This window comes from Scyliorhinus torazame, chromosome 1 (assembly GCF_047496885.1).
Source record: "Scyliorhinus torazame isolate Kashiwa2021f chromosome 1, sScyTor2.1, whole genome shotgun sequence".
Taxonomy (NCBI): Eukaryota; Metazoa; Chordata; class Chondrichthyes; order Carcharhiniformes; family Scyliorhinidae; genus Scyliorhinus; species Scyliorhinus torazame.
In genome coordinates, this window is record NC_092707.1 from 379,626,606 (window position 1) to 379,654,589 (window position 27,984).

The 27,984-nt window shown below is 46.8% G+C and overlaps 1 protein-coding gene across 5 annotated transcripts in view; it reads left to right on the plus strand.

Moving 5' to 3' along the window:
• birc6 (baculoviral IAP repeat containing 6) overlaps nucleotides 1–27,984 on the plus strand; it is a 371,663-nt gene that overhangs the window by 132,076 nt on the left and 211,603 nt on the right. For 4 of the 5 annotated variants that reach the window (XM_072512201.1, XM_072512218.1, XM_072512222.1 and 1 more), the window contains exons 16-22: nucleotides 8,018–8,202; nucleotides 8,644–8,780; nucleotides 9,820–9,981; nucleotides 10,232–10,363; nucleotides 10,573–10,670; nucleotides 12,773–12,920; nucleotides 25,188–25,321. In XM_072512201.1, coding sequence (XP_072368302.1) covers nucleotides 8,018–8,202; nucleotides 8,644–8,780; nucleotides 9,820–9,981; nucleotides 10,232–10,363; nucleotides 10,573–10,670; nucleotides 12,773–12,920; nucleotides 25,188–25,321 — 996 coding nt within the window. The remainder of the gene's footprint in view (nucleotides 1–8,017; nucleotides 8,203–8,643; nucleotides 8,781–9,819; nucleotides 9,982–10,231; nucleotides 10,364–10,572; nucleotides 10,671–12,772; nucleotides 12,921–25,187; nucleotides 25,322–27,984) is intronic. The other variant, XM_072512210.1, reaches the window with a different exon arrangement.

Below are 27,984 nucleotides of genomic sequence, written 5' to 3' on the forward strand. Positions count from 1 at the left end.
GTCCCTAATGTTTCCGACTCAACTACTTCCACAGGCAGCGCATTCCATGCCCCCACCACTCTCTGGGTAAAGAACCTACCTCTGATATCCCTCCTATATCTTCCACCTTTCACCTTAAATTTATGTCCCCTTGTAATGGTGTGTTCCACCTGGGGAAAAAGTCTCTGACTGTCCACTCTATCTATTCCCCTGATCATCTTATAAACCTCTATCAAGTCGCCCCTCATCCTTCTCCGCTCTAATGAGAAAAGGCCTAGCACCCTCAACCTTTCCTCGTAAGACCTACTCTCCATTCCAGGCAACATCCTGGTAAATCTTCTTTGCACCTTTTCCAGAGCTTCCACATCCTTCCTAAAATGAGGCGACCAGAACTGTACACAGTACTCCAAATGTGGCCTTACCAAAGTTTTGTACAGCTGCATCATTACCTCATGGCTCTTAAATTCAATCCCTCTGTTAATGAACGCGAGCACACCATAGGCCTTCTTCACAGCTCTATCCACTTGAGTGGCAACTTTCAAAGATGTATGAACATAGACCCCAAGGTCTCTCTGCTCCTCCACAATGCCAAGAACTCTACCGTTAACCCTGTATTCCGCATTCATATTTGTCCTTCCAAAATGGACAACCTCACACTTTTCAGGGTTAAACTCTATCTGCCACTTCTCAGCCCAGCTCTGCATCCTATCTATGTCTCTTTGCAGCCGACAACAGCCTTCCTTACTATCCACAACTCCACCAATCTTCGTATCGTCTGCAAATTTACTGACCCACCCTTCAACTCCCTCATCCAAGTCATTAATGAAAATCACAAACAGCAGAGGACCCAGAACTGATCCCTGCGGCACGCCACTGGTAACTGGGATCCAGGCTGAATATTTGCCATCCACCACCACTCTCTGACTTCTATCGGTTAGCCAGTTCGTTATCCAACTGGCCAAATTTCCCACTATCCCATGCCTCCTTACTTTGTGCAGAAGCCTACCATGGGGAACTTTATCAAATGCCTTACTAAAATCCATGTACACTACATCCACTGCTTTACCTTCATCCACATGCTTGGTCACCTCCTCAAAGAATTCAATAAGATTTGTAAGGCAAGACCTACCCCTCACAAATCCGTGCTGACTATCCCTAATCAAGCAGTGTCTTTCCAGATGCTCAGAAATCCTATCCTTCAGTACCCTTTCCATTACTTTGCCTACCACCGAAGTAAGACTAACTGGCCTGTAATTCCCAGGGTTATCCCTAGTTCCTTTTTTGAACAGGGGCACGACATTCGCCACTCTCCAATCCCCTGGTACCACCCCTGTTGACAGTGAGGACGAAAAGATAATTGCCAACGGCTCTGCAATTTCATCTCTTGGTTCCCATAGAATCCTTGGATATATCCCGTCAGGCCCGGGGGACTTGTCTATCCTCAAGTTTTTCAAAATGCCCAACACATCTTCCTTCCTAACAAGTATTTCTTCGAGCTTACCAATCTGTTTCACACTGTCCTCTCCAACAATATCGCCCCTCTCATTTGTAAATACAGAAGAAAAGTACTCATTCAAGACCTCTCCTATCTCTTCAGACTCAATACACAATCTCCCGCTACTGTCCTTGATCGGACCTACCCTCGCTCTAGTCATTCTCATATTTCTCACATATGTGTAAAAGGCCTTGGGGTTTTCCTTGATCCTACCCGCCAAAGATTGTTCATGCCCTCTCTTAGCTCTCCTAATCCCTTTCTTCAGTTCCCTCCTGGCTATCTTGTATCCCTCCAATGCCCTGTCTGAACCTTGTTTCCTCAGCCTTACATAAGTCACCTTTTTCCTCTTAACAAGACATTCAACCTCTCTTGTCAACCATGGTTCCCTCACTCGACCATCTCTTCCCTGCCTGACAGGGACATACATATCAAGGACACGTAGCACCTGTTCCTTGAACAAGTTCCACATTTCACTTGTGTCCTTCCCTGCCAGCCTATGTTCCCAACTTATGCACTTCAATTCTTGTCTGACAACATCGTATTTACCCTTCCCCCAATTGTAAACCTTGCCCTGTTGCACGTATCTATCCCTCTCCATTACTAAAGTGAAAGTCACAGAATTGTGGTCACTATCTCCAAAATGCTCCCCCACTAACAAATCTATCACTTGCCCTGGTTCATTACCCAGTACTAAATCCAATATTGCCCCTCCTCTGGTTGGACAATCTACATACTGTGTTAGAAAAGCTTCCTGGACACACTGCACAAACACCACCCCATCCAAACTATTTGATCTAAAGAGTTTCCACTCAATATTTGGGAAGTTAAAGTCGCCCATGACTACTACCCTATGACTTCTGCACCTTTCCAAAATCTGTTTCCCAATCTGTTCCTCCACATCTCTGCTACTATTGGGGGGCCTATAGAAAACTCCTAACAAGGTGACTGCTCCTTTCCTATTTCTGACTTCAACCCATACTACCTCAATAGGGTGATACTCCTCAAACTGCCTTTCTGCAGCTGTTATACTATCTCTAATTAATAATGCCACCCCCCCACCTCTTTTACCACCCTCCCTAATCTTATTGAAACATCTATAACCAGGGACCTCCAACAACCATTTCTGCCCCTCTTCTATCCAAGTTTCCGTGATGGCCACCACATCGTAGTCCCAAGTACCGATCCATGCCTTAAGTTCACCCACCTTATTCCTGATGCTTCTTGCGTTGAAGTATACACACTTCAACCCATCTCCGTGCCTGCAAATACTCTCCTTTGTCAGTGTTCCCTTCCCCACTGCCTCATTACAAGCTTTGGCGTCCTGAATATCGGCTACCTTAGTTGCTGGACTACAAATCCGGTTCCCATTCCCCTGCCAAATTAGTTTAAACCCTCCCGAAGAGTACTAGCAAACCTCCCTCCCAGGATATTGGTGCCCCTCTGGTTCAGATGCAACCCGTCCTGCTTGTACAGGTCCCACCTTCCCCAGAATGCGCTCCAATTATCCAAATACCTGAAGCCCTCCCTCCTACACCATTCCTGCAGCCACGTGTTCAACTGCACTCTCTCCCTATTCCTAGCCTCGCTATCACGTGGCACCGGCAACAAACCAGAGATGACAACTCTGTCTGTCCTGGCTTTCAACTTCCAGCCTAACTCCCTAAACTGGTTTATTACCTCCACACCCCTTTTCCTACCTATGTCGTTGGTACCAATGTGCACCACGACTTCTGGCTGCTCCCCCTCCCCCTTAAGGATCCTGAAGACACGATCCGAGACATCCCTGGCCCTGGCACCCGGGAGGCAACATACCTTCCGGGAGTCTCGCTCGCGACCACAGAATCTCCTATCTATTCCCCTAACCATTGAATCTCCTACAACTATTGCTTTTCTATTCTCCCCCCTTCCCTTCTGAGCCCCAGAGCCAGACTCAGTGCCAGAGACCTGGCCGCTAGGGCCTTCCCCCGGTAGGTCATCCCCCCCCAACAGCATCCAAAACGGTATACTTGTTTTGAAGGGGAACGGCCACGAGGGATCCCTGCACTGTCTGCCTGTTTGTTTTTTTCCCCCTGACTGTAACCCAGCTATTCTTGTCCTGTACCTTGGGTGTGGTTACCTCCCTGTAACTCTTCTCAATCACCCCCTCTGCCTCCCGGATGATCCGAAGTTCATCCAGCTTCAGCTCCAGTTCCCTAACACGGTCTTTGAGGAGCTGAAGTTGGGTGCACTTCCCGCAGGTATAGTCAGTGGGGACACCGGTGGTATCCCTCACCACCCACATCCTACAGGAGGAGCATGTAACTGGCCTAGCCTCCATCCCCTCTTACCTTACAGAATATAGCTGCTGTGTGGGCTAACTAGATCTCCGCCCTCCGACTCTGCTCCCAGTCAGCTACACTTCCTGTAAACTCCTGGCTCTCTTCGCACTCTTTGCGGAAATGTCGGAAACAAAATGAAAGGAGCACCTTACTCCCTCCTCACCTAACTCTCTCGGTCACCAAACTCTCACTATCGCACTCAAAAAGCACCAAATTCAGCACTCCCTCGGTCACCAAACTCTCACTATCGCACTCAAAAAGCACCAAATTCAGCACTCCCTCGGTCACCAAACTCTCACTATCGCACTCAAAAAGCACCAAATTCAGCACTCAGTGCAAACAAAGTGGATTGGCCACTGTTAATTTCCCCTTAATTGGAAAAAAAAAGAGAAAACTATATATACTTGCACTGAGCCCAAGTGTGGTTGTAACTGACAACTAGCAACAAGTGAATTTAAAACAAAATGAAAGATTGCTTGGAAATCCAAGTGTAGTGCCATTTTCATTGTCTCCTTGTCTATTTGACCAGAAATCCTTTTTATCACTTGCTCTTTAGGATTAATTAAATGTGAGCTCCAGAATTTATAAATCAATGAAGCGAAATTGAAGAAGTTAGTATATGGACAAAAATGAAACATTTTCTTTCTCATACCATTGATATCAAGTGGTGAGACTATAATGCAATTAGAACGTACCCTAAAAACGACAACATATCCTAAAACTGAACCTTCATTTAGATATTTCAGTAAGCTCAGGGAAGGTGGTAAAAGAGGGGGAGGGGTGGCATTGTTAGTCAAGGGCAGTATTAAGGTGACAGAAAGGACTTTTGATGAGGACTTGCCAACTAGGGTAGTATGGGCTGAGGTTAGAAACCGGAAAGGAGAGGTCACCCTGTTAGGGGTTTTCTATAGGCCTCCGAAAAGGTCCAGAGATGTAGCGGAAAGGATTGCAAAGACGATACTGGATAGGAGCGAAAGCAACCGGGTAGTTGTTATGGGGGACTTTAACTTTCCAAATATTGACTGGAAACGCTATAGTTTGAGTACTTTAAATGAGTCCGTTTTTGTCCAATGTGTGCAGGAGGGTTTCCTGACACAGTATGTAGATAGGCCAACGAGAGGCGAGGCCATATTGGATTTGGTACTGGGTAATGAACCAGGACAGGTGTGAGATTTGGAGGTAGGTGAGCACTTTGGTGATAGTGACCACAATTCAATTACGTTTACTTTAGTGATGGAAAGGGATAGGTATATACCACAGGGCAAGAGTTATATCTGGGGGAAAGGCAATTATGATGCGATGAGGTAAGACTTAGGATGCATTGGATGGAGAGGAAAACTGCAGGGGATGGGCACAATGGAAATGTGGAGCTTGTTCAAGGAACAGCTACTGCGTGTCCTTGATAAGTATGTACCTGTCAGGCAGGGAAGAAGTGGTCGAGCAAGGGAACCGTGGTTACTAAAGCAGTTGAAACACTTGTCAAGAGGAAGAAAGAGGTTTATGTAAAGATGAGACATGAAGGTTCAGTTAGGGCGCTCGAGAGTTACAAGTTAGCTAGGAAGAACCTAAAGAGAGAGCTAAGAAGAGACAGGAGGGGACATGAGAAGTCTTTGACAGGTAGGATCAAGGATAACCTTAAAGCTTTCTATAGATATGTCAGGGATAAACAAATGACTAGGGTAAGAGTAGGGCCAGTCAAGGACAGTAGTGGGAAGTTGTGCTTGGAGTCCGAGGAGATAGGAGAGATGCAAAATGAATATTTTTCGTCAGTATTCACACAGGAAAAAGAAAATGTTGTCGAGGAAAATACTGAGATTCAGGCTACTAGACTAGAAGGGCTTGAGGTTCATAAGGAGGAGGTGTTAGCAATTCTGGAAAGTGTGAAAATAGATAAGTCCCCTGGGCCAGATGGGATTTATCCTAGGAATCTCTGGGAAGCTAGGGAGGAGATTGCTGAGCCTTTGGCTTTGATCTTTAAGTTATCTTTGTCTACAGGAATAGTGCCAGAAGAATGGAGGATAGCACATGTTGTCCCCTTGTTCAAGAAGGGGAGTAGAGACAACCCCGGTAACTATAGACCAGTGAGCCTTACTTCTGTTGTGGGCAAAATCTTGGAAAGGTTTAGAAGAGAGAGGATGTAAAATCATCTGGAAAGGAATAATTTCATTAGAGATAGTCAACACGGTTTTGTGAAGGGTAGGTCGTGCCTCACAAACCTTATTGAGTTCTTTGAGAAGGTGACCAAACAGATGGATGAGGGTAAAGCAGTTGATGTGGTGTATATGGATTTCAGTAAAGCGTTTGATAAGGTTCCCCACGGTAGGCTACTGCAGAAAATACGGAGGCATGGGATTGAGGGTGATTTAGCAGTTTGGATCAGAAATTGGCTAGCTGGAAGAGGACAAAGAGTGGTGGTTGATGGGAAATGTTCAGACTGGAGTCCAGTTACTAGTGGTGTACCACAAGGATCTATTGTGGGGCCACTGCTGTTTGTCATTTTTATAAATGACCTGGAGGAGGGCGTAGAAGGATGGGTGAGTAAATTTGCAGATGACACTAAAGTCGTTGGAGTTGTGGACAGTGCGGAAGGATGTTACAAGTTACAGAGGGACATAGATAAGCTGCAGCGCTGGACTGAGAGGTGGCAAATGGAGTTTAATGCAGAAAAGTGTGAGGCGATTCATTTTGGAAGGACTAACAGGAAGACAGAGTACTGGGCTAATGGTAAGATTCTTGGCAGTGTGGGTGAGCAGAGAGATCTCGGTGTCCATGTACATAAATCCCTGAAAGTTGCCACCCAGGTTGAGAGGGTTGTTAAGAAGGCGTACGGTATGTTAGCTTTTATTGGTAGAGGGATTGAGTTTCGGAGCCATGAGGTCAAGTTGCAGCTGTACAAAACTCTGGTGCGGCGCATTTGGAGTATTGCGTGCAATTCTGGTCGCCGCATTATAGGAAGGATGTGGAAGCATTGGAAAGGGTGCAGAGGAGATTTACCAGAATGTTGCCTGGTATGGAGGGAAGATCTTATGAGGAAAGGCTGAGGGAATTGAGGCTGTTTTTGTTAGAGAGAAGAAGGTTAAGAGGTGACTTAATTGAGGCATACAAGGTGATCAGAGGATTGGATAGGGTGGACAGTGAGAGCCTTTTTCCTCGGATGGTGATGTCTAGCACGAGAGGACATAGCTTTAAATTGAGGGGAGATAGATATAAGACAGATGTCAGAGGTAGGTTCTTTACTCGGAGAGTAGTAAGGGTGTGGAATGCCCTGCCTGCAGCAGTAATGGACTTGCCAACACTAAGGGCATTCAAATGGTCATTGGATAGCCATATGGACGATAAGGGAATAGTGTATATGGGCTTTAGAGTGATTTCACAGATCGGCGCAACATCGAGGGCCGAAGGGCCTATACTGCGCTGTAATGTTCTATGTTCTACTTTGATATTTACATACTACTTGCAGAAAACTGGTTTTAAATTGAATGTCTTAGAAAAGCATTTATAGGTTTGTCAGGATTCGAGTTACTTTACATCCATCTATTTGCACTCTGCTAATCAGTTGTGGAATATTGCATTTCCATTAGGCATCATTACCGCACATTTCGTTGGAGGGTACCCAATTGAATATGACTGTGTGACTGCACCCTACTCCCTTCCCATGATTACCACTTATCAGCAATATAGCTCCCGCACATATTTATCATACAGATGCACTGGCAAAATTGGAGAATAGGCCTTTTGGCAAAGTCATGTTACTTCTCCACTTATCGATTCACCAGCAGCACAGTTTTCTCTGAGACACCCAATATAGTTGAGGCATACAAGATGATCAGAGGATTGGATAGGGTGGACTGTGAGAGCCTTTTTCCTCGGATGGTGATGTCTAGCACGAGGGGACATAGCTTTAAATTGAGGGGAGATAGATGTAAGACAGATGTCAGAGGTAGGTTCTTTACTCAAGAGAGTAGTACAGGCGTGGAATGCCCTGCCTGCAACAGTAGTTGACTTGCCAACACTAAGGGCATTCAAATGGCCATTGGATAGCCATATGGACGATAAGGGAATAGTGTAGATGGGCTTTAGAGTGGTTTCACAGGTCGGCGCAACATCGAGGGCCGAAGGGCCTGTACTGCGTTGTTATGTTCTATGTTCATTCAGTGGTTAGGGAGTGTGTGAAATTTATGCTTTGTCTATTTAAACTCAGTATTTTTTCTTTTTTCTTTCTCAGCAGGCATGGCTGGTGGCAAATATCGATCATTTTTAGTTCACATTAGATCGGCTAATGAGAAGTCAAATGAAGAAAATTCTAATGGTAGTGGAATAAGGCCAGTCCTGAGAATGCAAGCCTCGAAACCACAGAATAGCAAGAGTCACTCTCTTGCTTCGTTACTTGCTAAAGTTACAGCAGGAAAGGTATAGTAGTGGTCTGTAAAGAAAACTGATTTGAACCTGTACATCATGTGACAGGCGTTAGTACAGTAATCCCTAAACTTTTCCCTCTGACCCCCATTTTAATACTTCACACTTGGTGTAACCATGTAGTGAAAAGCATGTACCATTTTTCAGGCTCAGTTGGTGGCAGCGATCAGGCATCTTAACTCACTTCATTGGGCTGTGCTCACCCGCAAATAAACATTCACACTCAATAAATAGACTGACTATCCCAGGACTCTTGAATGTGAGCCTTTGCTCCCCAGCCGTCAATGCTGCCGTGGGACTCACGACCCCAAATGCTTGTTCTGCGACCCCATTGGGAGCCATGATATCAGTTGGGAAGCTCTGCTTTAGTGTTGAAAACTCTGCGTTAGCTTCTGTGTTGGTGTATTTGTAAAGCTAATGATTTTATTTTAACAGGAAAAGCCATCCACCTCAAAGGCTTCCGAGTCTGGCAGCTCCGCTAAGAAACCTGACAATCTTAGAGGCTGCGATCTGCTGCAAGAAGTTTCTGTCACTATTCGGAGATTCAAGAAAACTTGCATCCCAAAAGAAAGGTGATTTCTGGATTTTCATTGGCATTTTGAATGGAGCTTGACAATCAAATCTTCCTGCTTTCTTTCTTGACCCCAGCCTGCTCAATTCTATATTATTGCAGGTGCTTCTCTCAAAAGATAAGCAGGTTACTTAACTATAGGATGAGCGGATGGGGGAGGAGAGAAGGGATAACATTTTTCAAATGATGGTGAAATTTTTTAATGGGCATAGAAAATAACTTTATTGTATATCACTCCACCTCAAACAACGTGACAGATGTTTTTGGTTAATCACTAACTGAAATTTGTGATGTTCATTGTTTGCTGAAATATAACTAATTCCTACAATCTCGACCAATATTTTCTATTTTAGGACCATTAGAATGCACAGTTTTTGATCTTGGGTTTTGAAGCGAGATTCTAGTAACATGCCACACCCATCAACAATGATACAAAAATCTTTTCTCCCCGTCAACAAAAAAGCAATGTAGTGTCAAGAGTACCAAAGTTATACAAAGAACAAAGAAAAGTACAGCACAGGAACAGGCCCTTCGGCCCTCCAAGCCTCCGGCGACCATGCTGCCCGTCTAAACTAAAATCTTCTACACTTCCAGGGCCCGTCTCCCTCTATTCCCATCCTGCCCTATGCGTGCATCAATATGTCAGCGAGGTGGTTTCACACTGATTGGTTTTGCGCCAAGTGCAGTATAACTCCCACCTTGTCCAGCTTAACCCCCCTGGGGGCATTATTTTTACCAGGTTCCTATAGATTGAATTCTTGGAGGTGATTTCCACTGGAGAACAGAAATTACACGTTGGAGGGACAGGGAGGGAAGGAATCTATGTGCACATCTTGCTGTAAAGAATCTCTGTGCACATATTGCAGAATGCATGCAAGTAATTCATCTCTTTCTTTTCTCTAAAACTGAGGAATAAGGATCATATCTATTTGAAAAGTTTGAAAAAAAATGCAAGTGGTGAGAAATGAAGGCGATGATAACTGCCTTGGGAGCTGTTTGCTGTGTAGTTTCTTGGGGTAATTGCTGATTTTGTCTTTTAGGGTACAACGGTGCGCTATGTTGCAGTTCTCTGAATTCCATGAAAAGCTGCTTAATACACTCTGCAAGAAGTCAGATGATGGTCCTGTCACAGAACATGCTCAGAGCCTTGTGTTAGATATTCTCTGCTGGTTGGCAGGAGTTCATGCAAATGGACTGTGCAGGTAGGATGAAGTGTGCAACAGTGTGTAAATTGGAACTTGCAACACCTTGTTAATACTTGCACGTAAGCAATAGTTTATTTTTATTTCACCTGCGCAATGCAGATAATTATGACCTGAATTGCAGCTATGCTGTTTGCTCCATAATTCTTTCTAACAGTTGAGTCCATGACTGCATGACTGTAACATCAGATATTGCTATCCATGGATGTTTGTTTGATGTGTTTATGTTCTATTAACTTTTCGGTTACAGTTTCCGAGATGGCAAAGAAAGTCTGCACGCAAAAACCAAGAAAAGACTCTCTGACATTGTACGAGTTTGTTTCTTTGAAGCTGGTCGAAGTATAGCTCACAAGTGTGCCCGGTTCCTTGCACTTTGCATCAGGTCAGAAATATCCTATGAAATAATTCATCTGCAATCTTTCTTCTAAAGAAACACTAATTGTAATTCAACATCAAATAGGTGACTAGTTTGAGTGGTAGCCACCATTTCTTAAGGCTGTAATGAATACATTTTTAAAGCTGGATTTATTATCATTATGCCTTTTGTTTTTATATTATACTTATAATAAACATTTTCCCTATCCTTTTCAGTAATGGGAAAACCGATCCAAGCCAACTGGGATTTGGAGGAGCTCTATTGAAAGCTTTACTTGATAATTTGCCATACTTGCCTGCAGCAGCAACTGGTGGTAGGTTAAACTCTGTCCCTATTAGTAACTGTATACTCCTGCATGAAAAGTGTTGTCTGCCTTTTGCACTCAATAGTGTAATTTTACAATTCCAATAATGACCATTTCCTGTTTTGCTCGTTCATTTGATATAAATAACTCATCCTCTCTGCTAAGTTTATTATTGTTGGGGGAGCATGAAAAAGCCATGAGGGGTGCTGTCAAAAGTTGTTTGTCTTTGCCTCACCCACCAAAAAGAACTATATACAGACCATGAGCACCTCTTCTCTTTCTGAATAAATATTAAGCATGATTTGCATGCTACTTGCGAGAATCAAACCTAAAGCTACAATCACCTGCTTGTCTATATTTATATTTTGCTCTCTGTACATGGAGATTATTCAGTGTGCACAGTGGGGGTCAGGGTATATCAATGCTGCCTTGTGCTGTAAAATTGCTTTTGTGATCTGTAACCCAGTTTTCTGCCTGGGATGCTATCTTATTTGGGTTTGATCAAATATCTAAGGAGGGCTTTGGTTAAGGGGCAGATGTTCATGCAATTTGGGTAAGTCTGGGAAAAGCTTGTGATGTGCAGTGAAATAATCATTTAATCCTTTGAGGTGGCTAATGGCTGTATCAGTCTAACCATGTAATTGAATAGTATTGATTAACCTCATCCCCTTCCTTAGTATTAGTGCTGACTGCAACTTTTCTTTTTTTAAATACATTTAGAATATCCAGTTCTTTTTTTGCCCAAGAAAGGGGCAATTTAGCATGGCCAATCCACTTACCGTGCAAATCTTTTTGGGTTGTGGGAGTGAGACCCACACGGGAGAATGTGTAAACTCCACGCGGACAGTGACCCTTGGATGATATTGAACCCGGGCCCTCAGTGCCCTGAGGCAGCAGTGCTAACCACTGTGCCGCCCGTGCTGCCCATGACTACAACTTTTCTAATGTCAATTTTTTTGCCGTATTTTAGTTATTCGCAATACAAAATATGATTTTTTTGGACTATTAATAAGGATAACTTGGCTGTTAGTAACTTGTGGGATGCATCACTGTGTAATTTATTTCAGCATCTATAATGCCAGTTATTTAGGGGCAGCAAGGTGGCACTGTGGTTAGCACTGCTGCCTCACAGCTCTAGGGTCACGGGTTTGGATACCGCCCTCGGGTAACTCTGTGTGGAGTTTGCACTGTCTCTCCATGTCTGTATGGGTTTCCTCCGGGTGTTCCGGTTTCCTCCCACAGTCCAACGATGTGCAGGTTAGGTGGATTGGCCATGCTAAATTGCCCCTTGCTGCCAAAAGGTTAGTTCGGGTTCCAGGAATATGGTGGAGGCGTGGGCTTAAGTAAGGTGCTGTCTCCAAGGGCCGATGAAGATACGATGGACCGAATGGCCTCCTGCACCGTAAATTCAATGATTCTTCTGTATATAGCCTCACAATTGAGTTTGTTTAGCATTGCAGCACACATGCAATTTTGTTGCATGGATGTTGCCTTGCTGAATTTGAAAACCATTGTGTGGTCTCCTCCCGCCTCGGAGTATTGGCAGCATTTGTGTCCTACACTAGCAATTTCTTGTGACCTAAATGTTTTTGACTTTAATTATTGTATTTGTAGTTTAGTTGAGACAGACTTTTGGTATGTGCTGCAGTCTAGCTTTAGGTTGACAGTGTAAAGTTCTATGTTCCAAATTAAATGTACATTTGACGTAAGTAGCATGCTGAGCCTAATTTAAAGGTGACAGCATGAGTCATCATTCTATTCTCCTTATTGTATGCAGTCTTGTTTTGGAAAGTGGGAAGGAAGGGGAGAAATTGCATTGACGTAGGCAAAGTATTCTCAAATTGACCCCTGCCCCTGGAGAATCAGCCTTGTAACCTGAGGAACTCCACTTATGCAGTCTGCTAATTGGACTGCTTAGTGCAGATTACAATGAACCAAGGCTGAATAGGTATGCCATGGTTGGATCCTCAATGAGTAAATCTGCATTTTATGGAATTACATTGAATCTACAGCACAAAAGCAAACCATTCACTCGAACTGGTCTACTCGTGTTCGCTAAAAAAGTGTGTTTTAGCTTTGGAAGTAATCTTGTTTATCTTTGATGCTGACAGGTTCTGTGTTCTGGTACTTTGTACTGCTGAACTATGTTAAGGATGAAGATCTGGCTGGATGCAGTACAGTTTGTGCATCTCTTCTCACTGCCGTTTCCAAACAACTTCAAGACCGGCTCACCCCTCTGGAAGCTTTACTTCAGACCAGGTTAGCCATAAAAATAATACAGCAAAGACAAGTTAACATTAAATGGTAACTCTAAGTTTACCGACCCAATTCTCAAATTGATTTTTCCACTGAGCAAAAACTAAAATTTTAAGTGCATGAAGTTAATCCAGAAAAGTGGGAAAAAAATCTTTGGCATGCGAGTTTAATTTGGGTAGGGTTGAGTTGCAGTAATTAAAAAGAAAGCTGGAAACAAATTGAAAGTCTACTCTCCACTTGTCTGGATGAGTTCATCTCCAACAACACTCGAGAGGCTCAACACAATTCAGGACAAAACAACCCTCTTGACCGGCATCCAATGCACTGTGGCAGCAGTGTGCCATATTCAAGATGCACTGCAGCAATTCGCCAAAGGCTCTTTTCAAACCTGTGACCTCTACACCATTTAGAAGGACAGGGGCAGTAGACAGATGGGGGGCACCACCAACTGCAAGTTCCCCTACAAGACGCACACCTTTATGTCTTGAAACATACCGCTGTTCCTTCATTGCCGCTGGGCCAAAATCCTGGAACCTACTCCTCCTAGCACTTCTGGTGTACCTACAACAGATAGACTGCAGTGGTTCAAGAAGGCAGCTCACCACCACCTCCTCAATGGACAATTAAGGATGCATAACGTCTATGAAAGAATTTTAAAAAAAAAGTTGAGGGAGGAACTGAAAATGGCTTAGATAAAATTCTGAATGTCTTTCATAGCTTTTTAAAATAAATTAGAATGTGTTTCGGTAAACCTGAAGTTGCTCCTGTGCTGTATTGTTGGTGTTGTTTCCACCCTGTGTCTCTTTAAGAACTAATTTTACACGTGCTCCTTTGCTTTTATAGTTTAATTAACAGTAGCCATCTATTTATACCTACCCAATATTTCATTGTTAAATGTTTCGATTTGCTAAATATCGATCAGACTAATTGTAGATTCTCATAAAACTGAAATATTGCAGTACTAAAACACCTCCTACTAATCTCTAATTTTTGTGCTCTTATTACAATGTTTAGTTCAGCTTGGGGGTTGGACATTTATGGCTATAACCTTTTTTTTTAAAAAAACAAAAATCAATTTTATTGGTATATGGTGCGACTGCTCAATTGCGCGAATTGAAAAGGGAACCCAAAAGTAAGGAATAATACAGGTTATAATTTTACAGCTAAAATTTACTCAATTTACTGGTGTGTAAGTGATTTTTATTTTATTTTGTTTGCTAGGACGTTGAAATTTTCTCTAGATTTTGTCCTTTCAAGCAGACAGGCGTTGCAGGCTGTAAGTTAGTAGGCTGACGTAATGGTGATTGCAGGAAGGTAGTGAGATGAATTAGGTATCATAAGTATTGGCACCATAAAATGACTTGCCAATTTCATAGTTTACTAATCCTTGATTTTAGACATTCATTCCCATTATTGACTAGATTTATTGGAGATTAAGATACAGTAGATGTAGACTATATGATCTATTTAGCTGTCTCATACATTCTCCACGCTGTGTACTCAGCTTTTGTGTTTCTTCTCTGTAAAGTGCCTGGCCTTTGTTTGTCATATGACAAAATGTGGCACGTGCTTGTAACCTACACAATTCTTGTACAACCGAACTGGGGCACCAACTTGATTTGCTAATGCAATGCGTTGTTGTTGAAAATTGCACCAAATATTTTGCTATATTATACATCTGGACAAACGCTACTGATGGCAGACTTGTTCAGCCAGTTTTCTCTCCTTCCAACCTTCTTTTCTTGTAGTAACATTCAGTAGTGCTTTGGTATCTTCCCCCATTCTTCATATAAGGTTCCAGGCCTTGTGAGTCACACGAACACAAGAAATAGTAGCAGAAGTAGACCATTGGCCCATTGAGCTGGTTCTGCCATTCAGTATGGTCATGGCTGATCAGGCCCCGAAACATTGTCATGATGTTATATGGGAGACAAACTCTGTAATTGTGTAACTACCTTTATATGCACACCTGGAAACAGCAGGTACTGGATAGCAGTCAGGAAAGGGAACCCTGGATGGTTAAAATTCCATCTCCCCGGGATTTCCGGTGGCGGCCATGGAGGAGAAGGTTGCGCATTCGGCAGCTCCCGTCTGGAACGGACTCTTGGACTTTTTTTCAGGAGTTTTCACGGACTCTTTGGGGCAGATTGGTGAAGCGAACACTGCCAAAAGGATTCCCACTCTATTGTATGGATAGCTGGACCAGGAGTGGCTGGGTGAAGCATAACGTCCCAACAGACAGAAGCGTGCGGAGCTGGCGCCGAGGCACGGCATGGCGGCTGGTATAGACCAGGGTGATGGGCACAGTGGTCACAGGAGCAACAGGAGTTCCTTAGGGGCTGTTTTGCTGATCTTATAAAGGACATGCTGGCCCGATGACGGCATCAATAAACCAAATGATCGCAACTCAGGAGACACAAGGGAAAGCGATTAAGGAGATGGAAAAAAAGCTATCCGACCATGAGGATGAGTTGGTCGTATTGGCCTTTAAGGTGGAGGTGCCGGATGACCTACACAAGAAGTGGCAGAAGAGGCTGGAGGACCTAGAAAACATATCCAGGAGACATAACTTGTGAATTGTGGGCCTCCCTGAAGGTGTGGAGGGGTCGGATTTGGAGACGCTGATAGGGATTGGGGTATTCCCTCGACCCACAGAGCCCTCGCAAGAAAGCCCAAGGCGAATGAACCGCCGAGGGCCATGGTGGTGAGATTTCATCGCTTCTCGGACAAGGAACTTGTCTTGCGGTGGGCAAAAAAAGAACGGAGCACCAGGTGGGAGAACAGCGTGATACGCATCTACCAGGACCTGGGTGCAGAGTTGGCCAAGAGGCGTGCTGGATTCAACCAGGTGAAGGCGACCCTCTTCAGCAAGGGGGTGAAATTTGGGATACTACACCCAGCGAGGCTATGGATCATGTACAAGGAACGGCATCATGATTTTGAGACGCCGGGTGAGACATGGTCATTCGTCAAACAAGAAAAGCTGGACTTGAATTAAAGGACAGTTAAGCTTTGGTGGAATGCGGCGGTGGGGCTGGGTAACACGGTACTGTTTCTAATATAAGATTGTGTACAATGTTGGGTGCGTGTAAGGGCTTTGGTGGTGGCTGGAGGGTGCAGTGTTTTTGGCAAAGTTGAGATGCGGAGGGGAGAGGGGGCCCTGTACTTAGTGCTATTTTTCAGGAAGTTGGAGCCTTTGTTCAACAAGTGTCTCCTCTCGGGTCAATGTTAGTGTCTTCTGTTTATTTTTCATTTCATATTACTATTTATTCACTGGGGCTGGAAAGGTAGTTTAATTGGTTTATTCATGTGGGGAGAAGGGTCCGGACAATGAGGCGACAGTCTGATCGGCGCCAGGGGCGGGAGCTGCCGGGGTCAGCATGGGTCAGCTGACTCTCGGGAGCGTTGTGGGGGGGGGTGAGCAAGTGCTCGGCGGGGGTTTTTGGGTCGTGGAGCAGTTGGGGGGCGGGGGGGGGGGGGGGAAATGCTGCTTTGCTGACAGAGGAGGTATCAATTTCGGGGTACCAATTGAGGGTCGGGGGCGGTGGCTCCCTGTAGGGGCGCTCGAGGAAGCGAAGGGCGCGGGCTCGAGGTTGGCCAAAAAAGGGCGATGGCTCGTGGTTTAGCCCTCCCCGTCCAGGCTGATCACGTGGAATGTGAGGGATTTGAATGGGCCACGTGTGTTCGCTCATCTAAAGGGGTTAAAGGCAGACGTAGCAATGCTTCAGAAGACACATTTAAAGCTCGCAGATCATCCGAGATTGAGAAACGGATGGGTAGGCCAGATGTTCCATTCAGGGCTGGATTTGAAGACCAGGGGGCAAGCAATTCTGATCAGTAAGGGTTTGGCATTCGAGGCTGGGAGAATTGTGGCAGATAAGGGGGGGCAGGTATATTATGGTGAGTGGAAAGTGGGAGGGGGTCCAGGTGGTGTTTGTGAACGTCTACGCTCCAAATTGGGATCATGTGGAATTTTTTATTTATTTTTATTTTTTAAATATATTTTATTGAAATTTTTTTCCCTGAGCAACATTTTTCCCGCTTACAAAACATGCGAAACGATAACAGTAACAAAACAGAAAGTTTTAAACTTTTTAACAATAATAATAATAATAATATACAAGTAACAAAACCCCGTACTCTATGACCTATACTCAACTGAGCCCCCCCCCGGGTTGCTGCTGCTGGTCATCCGTCTTCCCTCTATCGTTCCCCTAGGTAGTCGAGAAATGGCTGCCACCGCCTGGTGAACCTTGAGCCGATCCTCTCAGGGCAAACTTTATCTGCTCCAGTTTAATAAACCCCGCCATATCGTTTACCCAGGCCCCCAGTCCGGGCTGTTTCGCCTCCTTCCACATGAGTAGGATCCTGCGCCGGGCTACGAGGGACGGAAAGGCCACGACATCGGCCTCTTTCGCCTCCTGCACTCCCGGCTCTTCCGCAACTCCAAATAGAGCTAACCCCCAGCCTGGTTTGACCCGGGCCTTCACCACCTGCGAAATCACTCCCGTCACTCCCTTCCAGTGCCGGGCACGCTCAAAACATATGTGCGTGGTTTGCCGGGCTCCCGCCACACCTCCCACATTTGTCCTCCACTCCAAAGAACCTGCTCAATCTTGCCCCCGTTATGTGTTCTCTATGTAGCACCTTAAATTGAATCAGGCTAAGCCTGGCGCATGAGGAAGAGGAATTTACCCTGCTTAGGGCATCAGCCCACATACCCTCCTCTATCTCCTCCCCTAATTCTTCTTCCCACTTTCTTTTTAGTTCGCCCACCGACTCCTCCCCCTCTTCCCTCATCTCACTATAAATCTCTGACACCTTGCCTTCTCCGACCCACACCCCTGAAAGCACCCTGTCCTGTATCCCCTGTGTCGGGAGCCGCGGAAATTCCCTCACCTGTTGTCTAGTAAACGCCCTCACCTGCATATATCTCAAGAAATTCCCCCGGGGTAACTTATACTTTTCCTCCAGTGCTCCCAAGCTCGCAAAAGTCCCATCTATGAATAAATCTCCCACCTTCCTAATTCCCAACTGGTACCAGCTTTGAAATCCTCCATCCATTCTTCCTGGGGCGAACCTATGGTTGTTCCTGATAGGGGACCCCACCAGGGCTCCCCGCACCCCTCTCTGTCGCCTCCACTGTCCCCAGATATTCAGTGTTGCCGCCACCACCGGGTTCGTGGTGTACTTTTTCGGTGAGAATGGTAGCGGCGCCGTCACCAGCGCCTCTAGACTCGTCCCTTTACAGGACCTTCTCTCCAGCCTTTTCACGCCGCTCCCTCACCCTCCATCATCCATCTACGTATCATTGCCACATTGGCGGCCCAATAATAATCTCCCAAGTTCGGTAGTGCCAGTCCTCCTCTGTCCCTACTGCGCTGAAGGAACCCCCTCCTTACTCTCGGAACTTTCCCTGCCCACACAAAGCTCGTAATGCTCCTATCTATTTTATTAAAAAAGGTCCTGGTGATTAAAATAGGGAGACATTGAAATACAAATAAGAACCTCGGGAGGACCATCATCTTAATTGCTTGCACCCTGCCCGCCAGACTCGGTGTTCTTCTCCCCCTCTAGTCACCCCTCTCCATTTCCTGGAGTCTCTCAGCGCCATGGCCAGAGGTTCAATTGCCAGCGCAAACAACAATGGAGACAGCGGGCATTCCTGTCTTGTTCCCCATTATAATCGGAAATACTCCGATCTATGTCGACCTGTAACTACGCTTGCCGTCGGTGCCCCATAAAGTAGTCTAACCCAGCGAATAAATCCGTTCCCAAACCCAAACCTCCTTAACACTTCCCATAAATACTCCCACTCCACCCTATCAAATGCCTTCTCTGCGTCCATTGCCGCCACTATCTCTGCCTCCCCCTCCACTGAGGGCATCATTATCACCCCTAATAGCCGTCGCACGTTAACATTCAATTGTCTCCCTTTTACGAACCCTGTCTGGTCTTCGTGCACCACCCCTGGGACACAGTCCTCTATCCTCGATGCCAGCACCTTTGCTAGCAGTTTGGCGTCCACGTTCAATAGTGAAATAGGTCTAGAAGACCCACACTGCATCGGATCTTTGTCCCTCTTCAAAATTAGCGATATCGTCGCCTCCGACATTGTCGGGGGTAGTGTCCGCCCTTCCCTGGCCTCATTGAACGTCCTCGCCAACAACGGGGCCAACAAGTCCACATATTTTCTGTAGAATTCCACCGGGAACCCGTCCGGCCCCGGGGCCTTCCCTGCTTGCATGCTTCCCAGTCCCTTAATAACCTCGTCCACCTCAATCGGCGCCCCCAGGCCTGCCACCGCCTGCTCCTCCACTTTCGGGAACCTCAACTGGTCCAGGAACTGCCGCATCCCCTCCTCTCCCTCTGGGGGCTGAGACCTATACAGTTCTTCATAAAAGGTCTTTAACACCTCATTTATCTTTCCTGCCCTTCGCACAGTGTCTCCCCTTTCATCCCTAATTCCTCCTATCTCCCTCGCTGCTGCCCTCTTTCGCAGTTGGTGCGCCAACAGGCGACTAGCCTTTTCCCCATATTCATACCTCCTCCCCTGTGCCTTCCTCCACAGTACCTCCGCCTTTCTGGTGGTCAGAAGGTCAAAGTCGGTCTGGAGTCATCTCCTCTCCCTGTACAGCTCCTCCTCCGGGGTCTCTGCAAATTCCCTGTCCACCCTTAAAATCTCCCCCAGTCATCTATCCCTTTCCTTGGCCTCTGTTTTCCTTTTGTGGGCACCAATAGAAATCACCTCTCCTCTGACCACCGCTTTTAGTGCTTCCCAGACCACTCCCACAGGGACCTCGCCGTCGTCATTGACCTCCAGGTATCTCTCGATACACCCCCTCACTCTTGCACACACTCCCTCATCCGCCATCAGTCCCACATCTAATCGCCAGAGTGTTCTCTGCTCCCTGTCCTCTCCTACTTCCAGGTCCACCCAATGTGGGGCATGGTCCGAAACCGCTATGGCTGAGTATTCAGCTTCTTCCACCCTAGAGATCAACGACCTTCCTAAAACAAAAAAATCTATCCGGGAGTACACTTTATGGACGTGGGAGAAGAAGGAATACTCCCTAGCCCTGGGTCTAAGAAATCGCCATGGATCCACTCCACCCATTTGGTCCATAAACCCCTTAAGTACCTTGGCCGCTGCCGGCCTTCTTCCAGTCCTTGAGCTGGATCTATCTAGCCCTGGGTCCAGCACCGTATTGAAGTCCCCTCCTAAAATCAAATTTCCTGCCTCCAGGTCCGGAATACGCCCCAGCATCCGTCTCATGAACCCCGCATCGTCCCAATTTGGGGCATACACATTAACCAACACGACCTCCATTCCCTCCAGCCTACCACTCACCATTACATATCTACCTCCACTATCTGCTACGATGTTCTTTGCTTCAAATGCTACCCGTTTCCCCACCAAAATGGCCACCCCTCTGTTCTTTGCGTCCAGTCCTGAGTGGAACACTTGTCCCACCCATCCTTTCCTTAGCCTAACTTGGTCCGCCACCTTTAGGTGCGTCTCTTGGAGCATAACCACGTCTGCCCTTAGTCCTTTCAAATGCGCGAGCGCTCGGGCCCTTTTTATCGGTCCATTCAGGCCTCTCACGTTCCATGTGATCAGCCTCACTGGGGGGCTACCTGCCCCCCTCCCGCGTCGACTAGCCATTACCTTCTCTAGGCCAGTCCCATATCCCGCCTCCGCGCTCCCGCTCGCTCCCCCAGCGTCGCATTCCGCCCCTGACCACCCTCTCTTTAGCCATTTCCTTTTGGATTTCCGCAGCAGCAACCCAGTTGGTCCCCCCCCTCTCCCCCCCCCCCCCCTGCTAGATCCCTATCTAGCTTGATTGCTCCCCCCAGATCACTTCCGTAAGTCAGCTGACTTCAACTGACCCCAGCTACTCCTGCTCGCTCCTCGGCCCCCCCCCGGTGTGAGGGAACTCCCATCCGCCTTGCGCCTGTTTTCCCGCCTTATTCTTTCTGGCGCGGGAGCATCCCTTTACCTGACCCGCCTCTTATGGCGCAGCTCCCTTTCCCCTCCCCCTCTCCTTCCCCATTCTCTGACTATGTCCCGCCTCTCCCCCCTCACCGGCGCCCACATTTCCCCAGTGTCCCCCCCCCCCCTTCCCTGTTTACTTCTCGATTAACTTTCACCATCCCATTAACAAAAACAATAATAACAACAATAACAGTTCCCTGCAGCATCAGTCCCTCAGTTCCGGTCCAGTTTCTCTTCATTGATGAAGGACCATGCTTCCTCCGCCGACTCGAAATAATAGTGTCTCTCCTGATGCGTGACCCATAGTCTTGCTGGCTGCAGCATCCCAAACTTCACCTTCCTTTTGTGCAAAACCTCTTTGGCTCGGTTGAAGCTCGCCCTCCTTCTCGCCACCTCCGCACTCCAATCCTGGTAGATCCTTACCACCACATTCTCCCATCTGCTACTCTGCACCTTTTTAGCCCATCTCAGGACCTCTTCTCTGTCCTTAAGGCGGTAGAATCGCACGATTATCGCCCTCGGTGGTTCTCCCGTTTTTGGTCTTCTCGCCGGGATCCGATTTGCCCACTCCACCTCCATGGGGCCCGCAGGGGCCTCAGCACCCATCAGTGAGCTCAGCATCTTACTTGCGTACGCTCCACAGTCCACTCCTTCCACACCCTCCGGGAGACCTAGTATCCTAAGGTTCTTCCTTCGCGCTCCATTTTCAAGGGCCTCAATCCTATCAGCACACTTTTTATGAAGTGCCTCGTGCGTCTGAGTCTTGACCACCAGGCCCAGGACCTCGTCCTCAATACCTGATACCTTCTGCTCCACCACGCGAAGTTCAGTCTCCTGGGTCTTTAAAGTCTCCTTAAGCCCCTCAATTGCCTGTAACAACGGGGTCATTACCTCCTTCTTCAGCAGGTCCACGCACCGCCTCACCACCTCGTCCTGCTCAGGCCCCCATGTCACCTGTGGTTTCTCCGCCGCCATTTTGTTCCACTCTGACCTTCGGTCTGCAGATTCTTCGGGCTGCAGCTGCCGCCGCCGGTTTTTCCCTCCGTCGTTCGGGGGGGACTCCCTTCCCTCGCGCCTCGCACCGGGTTTTACGGCCGTCCAAGTCCCCGTTGGGGCTCTTAAAAGAGCCCGAAGTTCCGTCGGAGCTGGAGCCGCCGAAACGTGCGGCTAGCTCATCCCTGCCGCAACCGGAAGTCGTCATGTGGAATTTATGAGACGCATGGTAGGCAAAATCCCGGGGGGGGGGGGGGAGAATGTGGGATGTGGAACCCTGGAGGTTCACGCAGCCGAGAGTGAAGGAGTTGTCTTTTTTTCTTCCACATTCAAAATGGTTTATTCCCGCATAGATTTCTTTGTCTTGAGCAGGGCGTTAATCCCAAAGGTGGCGGGGACAGAATACTCAGCAATCACTGTCTCGGACCATGTCCAGCACTGGGTGGACCTGCGGCTTAGTGAGGAGAGAGGGCAGCGCCCACTCTGGAGACTGGATGTGGGGGTGCTGGCGGATGAAGAGGTTTGCGGGCGAATTAGCAGGAACATCCAGGATTACCTGGAAACAAAACAAACGATACGGGTGAGGTAGCAGCGGCAACGGTCTGGGAGGCTCTGAAGGCAGCTGTCAAAGGGGAGCTCCTCTCAATTCGATCCCATAGGGAAAAAGAGAAAGAGGGAGAGGCTGGTGGTGGAGATACTCCGAGTGTACAGGGGATACGCGGAGGCCCCCGGCTGAGGTTGGGGTACTTCGAGCTTCACCGGGGAACGAGACAGGGGTGTCCCCACTCCCCGTTACTATTTGCCCTAGCTATAGAACCGCTAGCTATGGCGCTGAGAGCCTCGAGGAACTGGCGGGGACTGGTTTGTTTGGGTGGGGGGGGGGGGGGGTTGGAACATCGGGTCTCGCTATACGCGGATGATTTGCTCCTGTACATTTCGGACCCAGTGGAGGGGATGGGGGAGGTTCTGCGGATCCTGAGGGATTTTGGTAGTTTTTCAGGGTACAAACTGAACATGGGAAAGAGCGAGTTGTTTGTGATCCAGGCCAAGGGTCAGGAGGAGAGACTGAAAGAGCTGCTGCTCAGGATGGTAGAGAAAAGTTTTTGTTACCTGGGTATACAGGTGGCCAGGAAATGGGATGCCCTGCACAGGCTCAACCTGACCCGGTTGGTGGAGCAAATGGAAGGGGACTTTAAAAAGGTGGGACATGCTCCCGCTGTCACTGGCAGGGAGGGTGCAGACCGTGGAAATGACTGTCCCTCCCAGATTTTTGTTTGTCTTTCAGTGCCTCCCCATCTTCATCCCTGAGGCTTTTTTTAAGCGGGTGAGTAGGATCAATTTGTGTGGCCGAATAAGACCCCGCGAGTAAGGAGATCGCTGTTGGAGCGCAGTTGGGGAGGGCGATGGGTTGGCGCTGCCGAACATTCGCATCTACTGCTGGGTGGTCAATATAGCTATGATTAGGAAGTGGGCGATGAGGAAGGGGTGATTTTTGGGGGGGGGGGGGGGGGGGGGGGCGGCGTGGGAGCAGCTGGCGGCGGCGTCATGTAAAGGTACTAGTCTGGGAGCTTTGATAACGGCTCCGTTGCCGTTCTCGCCGACCCGTTACGCCACAAGTCCGGTGGTGGTGGCGACACTGCGGATCTGGGGACAGTGGAGGAGGTACAAGAAGGTGGAGAGAGAGTTGGTCTGGACCCCAATATGTAACAACCACTGGTTTGTCCCGGGTAGGATGGATGGTGGGTTCCAGAGCTGGCAGAGGGCAGGCATCAGAAGGATGGGAGATCTGTTCATAGACTGAGGCTTTCCCAGTTTGAAGGCGCTAGAGGACAAATTTAATCTGCCGCCAGGAAACACCTTTAAATATCTGCAAGTACGAGCCTTTCTGAAAAAACAGATTAAAAAAACAGGTAGTGGCCTTTCCGACGCTGCCACCACTGAGGATGCAGGACAGGGTGGCACATGGCACTCTGGCACATGGCACTCTGGCACATGGGTGGGGGAGGGGAAGGTGTCGGATATCTACCAGGAGCTACAGGAGGCGGAGGAAACCCCCGTGGAGGAGCTAGGTGAGGAGTTGGAAGCGGGTCTGTGGGCACAGGTCCTGGGCAGGGTTAATTCCTCCTCATAATGTGCCAGGCTCAGTCTAATTCAATTTAAGGTGGTCCACCGGGCACACATGACGGCAGCGAGAATGAGCAAGTTTTTTGGGGTAGAAGACAGTTGTATGAGATGCAAGGGCAGCCCTGCAAACCATGTCCACATGTTTTGGGCATGCCCGGAGCTTGGAGAGTTCTGACAAGGGTTCGCAAGGGCAATGTCCAAGGTGCTTAACACACAGGTGGTACCGAGTCCAGAGATAGCCATCTTTGGAGTGTCAGAAGACCCGGGAGTTCAGGGGACGAAAGAGGCCGACGTCTTGGCCTTTGCTTCCCTAGTAGCCCGGAGACGGATTTTATTAATGTGGAGGGACTCGAAGCCCCCCGAGTGTAGAGAGTTGGGTTAACGACATGGCTGGGTTTCTCAGCCTCGAGAAAATAAAGTTTGTCTTAAGAGGGTCTGCGCTAGGGTTCTCTCAGAGGTGGCAGCCGTTCGTCAACTTTCTCGGGGAAAATTAAAATGAAACAGCAGCAATCCGCAGGGCGGGGGCCGGGGTGTGGGGGGGGGGTGGGGGGGGGGTGGGGGTGCGTGTGAGTGCTTCATTGGGATGGTGTGGGAAGACTGAGTCGCGTGGGGTAATGTCTATTTAATTTTTATTGTATATTCTCTTTTTGCACTTTGTGAATGTTCACTCTAGTTTGTTTTGTTATTGTTACTACTGTTTTATTATGAAAAATTCTGCAAAACCTTAATAAAAATACTTTTATTAAAAAAGAAAAATTCCGTCTCCCCTTTTAACCTTGTGACACTGAGGCAAATTTGCATTCTTTACGACTGCTCTGCATTAACTCAGCTAACATAATACAGAGCAATGAAAGGGAAGAGTTCAAACTCTTCAAAATATGTTTCCAGGTTTTTATATTTACAAATCCAACAAACTATGTTAGTGTTCAGCATTCAGAAGGAAATGTGATGTTAGTGGAAGAAAACATGCACTGTTTCACTGATTTTCAAATGTTCACCATAATTTTAAAGTAGTCTTGATTGTTGGATGCTAGCTTAATTAAATGGACATGAAAGTACGCTAATTTTTTTTTAGCCATTGATCTTGTAAGTGTTTTCAGTTTCATTTTTCTCCCTCCTTGTTTATATTTGACACTTATACTGTTTTGAATTTTCAGATACGGTTTGTACAGCTCACCATTTGATCCAGTTCTGTTCGATTTAGAAATGGGTGGTTCATCCTGCAAAAACGCCTATAATAGTAGCACATGTGTGCAGTCTGATGAAATAGATCTTTCTGATGTGTTATCAGGTGAGAGTGCAGATGATGTAGTCTAGTGAAGCCATTAAACGCTACTTTGATTCTAGTGGAAATGTTTTTCCTGCACACTGGTGATTAGTCAATTCTCCAAACATCATAGAGTTTTAATGTGGAATGCTGAAGTTCTGTTGAATTTGATGATTTGCTCAATGCACTATTTAGGGAAGTTCACAATAGCTGCTGTTCCAGAAACATCTTGTTGGCTGGCATGTGCACGGAAGTATTGATGAACTCGAAAGCTCCACTTGACCACACTCTTTCTTCAACCTATTTGACTGCTGGGGTCGAAACAGAATGCAAACTTCGGCTTATTAGATTAAGATTTGGGACAGCATGGTGGCACACTGATTAGCACTGCTGCCTCACGGCACCAAGGACCAGGGTGCGATCGCGGCCCCGGGTCACTGTCTGTGTGGAATTTGCACATTCTCCACATGTCTGCATGGGCCTCATCCCCACAACCCAAAAAGATGTGCAGGGTAGGCGGATTATCCATGCTAAATTGCCCCTTAATTGGGGGAAAAAAGAATTCGGTAGTGACATTTTTTTTTGAAAACAATGATTAGATTAAGATTCCAAACATACGAAATTGAGGGGAAATTAAAGATCAGTTGGAACATCAAGGTTGTTCTGTGCTATGATGATATCCCTCCTCCTTTATGCAGAGGACCAAAAAGAATGAGATTGCTGTCTGCTGGTTTGGTCAACTTAATTTTGTGTCCTGCTAACATCTTTATATTACACCATTGTTGCTTTTCTGATTCAGCACTGTGAGGTGGCACTAGCATTGAAGGGAACCTTTTCTACAAGAGTAGTTACTCAGCTGCTGTTCCAGGAACATCAGTGGAATGTATACCAATTTATCTGTGATGCAGGCATGCTTGGCTTTAGAGATCAGCAATGGAGCTTTTGCATTACTGGACTATGTCCTAACACAATAGCTCTGTGGAAATTGTGCAGGAAGTTTGAACTTCCAATAAGCAATTCCTCAGCTCCCTGGAACTCTCTGAAAATATCTCCAACCGCTAAAGTCGGAAATTTCGGAGAGTTTTGATTTACTTACCTGAATAGTTACCCAGGAAATATTAGACCGAAAGATCCTAGTCTAACTGCTGTGTAACTATTCGCTGACCCTACAGGCATAAGAGCAACCTCACCACCCTGCCCATTTGTCACCCTATCTTGCTGCCACCCACCCCCTTACCTACCTGCTCATGCACCTATACACGAACACACTGAGAAGCTTTGAGACATTTAAACTCTCAACAGAATACGGCAGCTCGTGCCTTAAAAAGGGGGGGCTGGCTTCTGTGTAGATTCTATCTGCTTCCCCGGCCAAGGTTTCCTGCGCTGAATAAGTTATTTTAATAATCTTTATTAGTGTGTCAAGTAGACTAACATTAACAGTACAATGAGGTTACTGTGAAAATCCCCTCGTCGCCACACTCTGGCGCCTGTTCGAGTACACAGGGAGAATTCAGAATGTCCAATTCACCGAACAGCACGTCTTTCGGGACTTGTGGGCGAAAGCCGGAGCACCCGGAGGAACCCCACGCAGACACGAGAAGAACGTGCTGGCTCCGATTGAACCCAGGTCCCTGGTGTTGTGAAGCAACAGTGCTAACCACTGTCCTAGTTTTGCAGGATCTTCAATCAGAAGATTGGCCAGAAAAATAGGAGGAAGGTAAATGGGCAGCTTTTTTGTCCGATCGGGGTCAGAAACGGGGCTTCTGACCTTCATCGGAAGCTATGGACCTATGGATCTCTCTCTCTCTCTCTCTCTCTCTCTCTCTCTCTCTCTCAATGTGCATCCGCAAGTTGAAGTTGCAATGGTGTCAGTGATAGAGCTGATATTATCAAAACCTGGGTTGCAGTATAAACAAGGGGATCAGAGGTTATGGGGAGAAGGCAGGAGAATGGGAATGAGAAAAATATCAGCTATGATTGAATGGCGGAACAGACTCGATGGGCCGAGTGGCCTAGTTCGGCTCTTATGCCTTATGGTCTTGAGGCAGATTTCATAGCAGCACCTCCAGTATATTACAACACTGCTTCAAGTTATAATCAACACAAGGCTGTCTAATTTCGTCAGATGGAGAGATACGAGCGCCCATAATTTGTGTTGTCATTAGTTGCTCATTTGTATTCATTGATAAGCATTGTGTGCACACAGCACCATGCACCTAGCAATACTCGTGGAGAAAATTGTGTGGACAGAAAATATTAATTGTGCCATTTTAAATGTTCAAATTAAACTATCTGGATCTAGGTTCTTGATGCTTTGAAAGTTTGCTGAATGAGCACTGCAAAGTTCTGGCATGGTCAGGCAGCCTTGTGTTGGTTTAAGCATCCCTTTCAAAACATTACCATTTTAGAATTTGAACTTGCATTATGGAGGTAACAATTCCAGTAGTTTTGATCATTACCTGCAAATATTTGGTTAAAGACTATGGCAGGTAGTTTTCTTTATCGAAGCTGTAATTTTAAATGGTTAAAACCTTCTTGTCAAATTCGATATTTCATTCTAATTTTAAATGTTTCTATCTGGTGTTGCTCCTTTCACACCCACTGCCCGATTTCTTTTTTTTTTTTTGCTGCTACTCTTCCCCATTTGTTAGCTGTGCTGTAAGTGCTTTAACGGGAAGGGAGTTAAC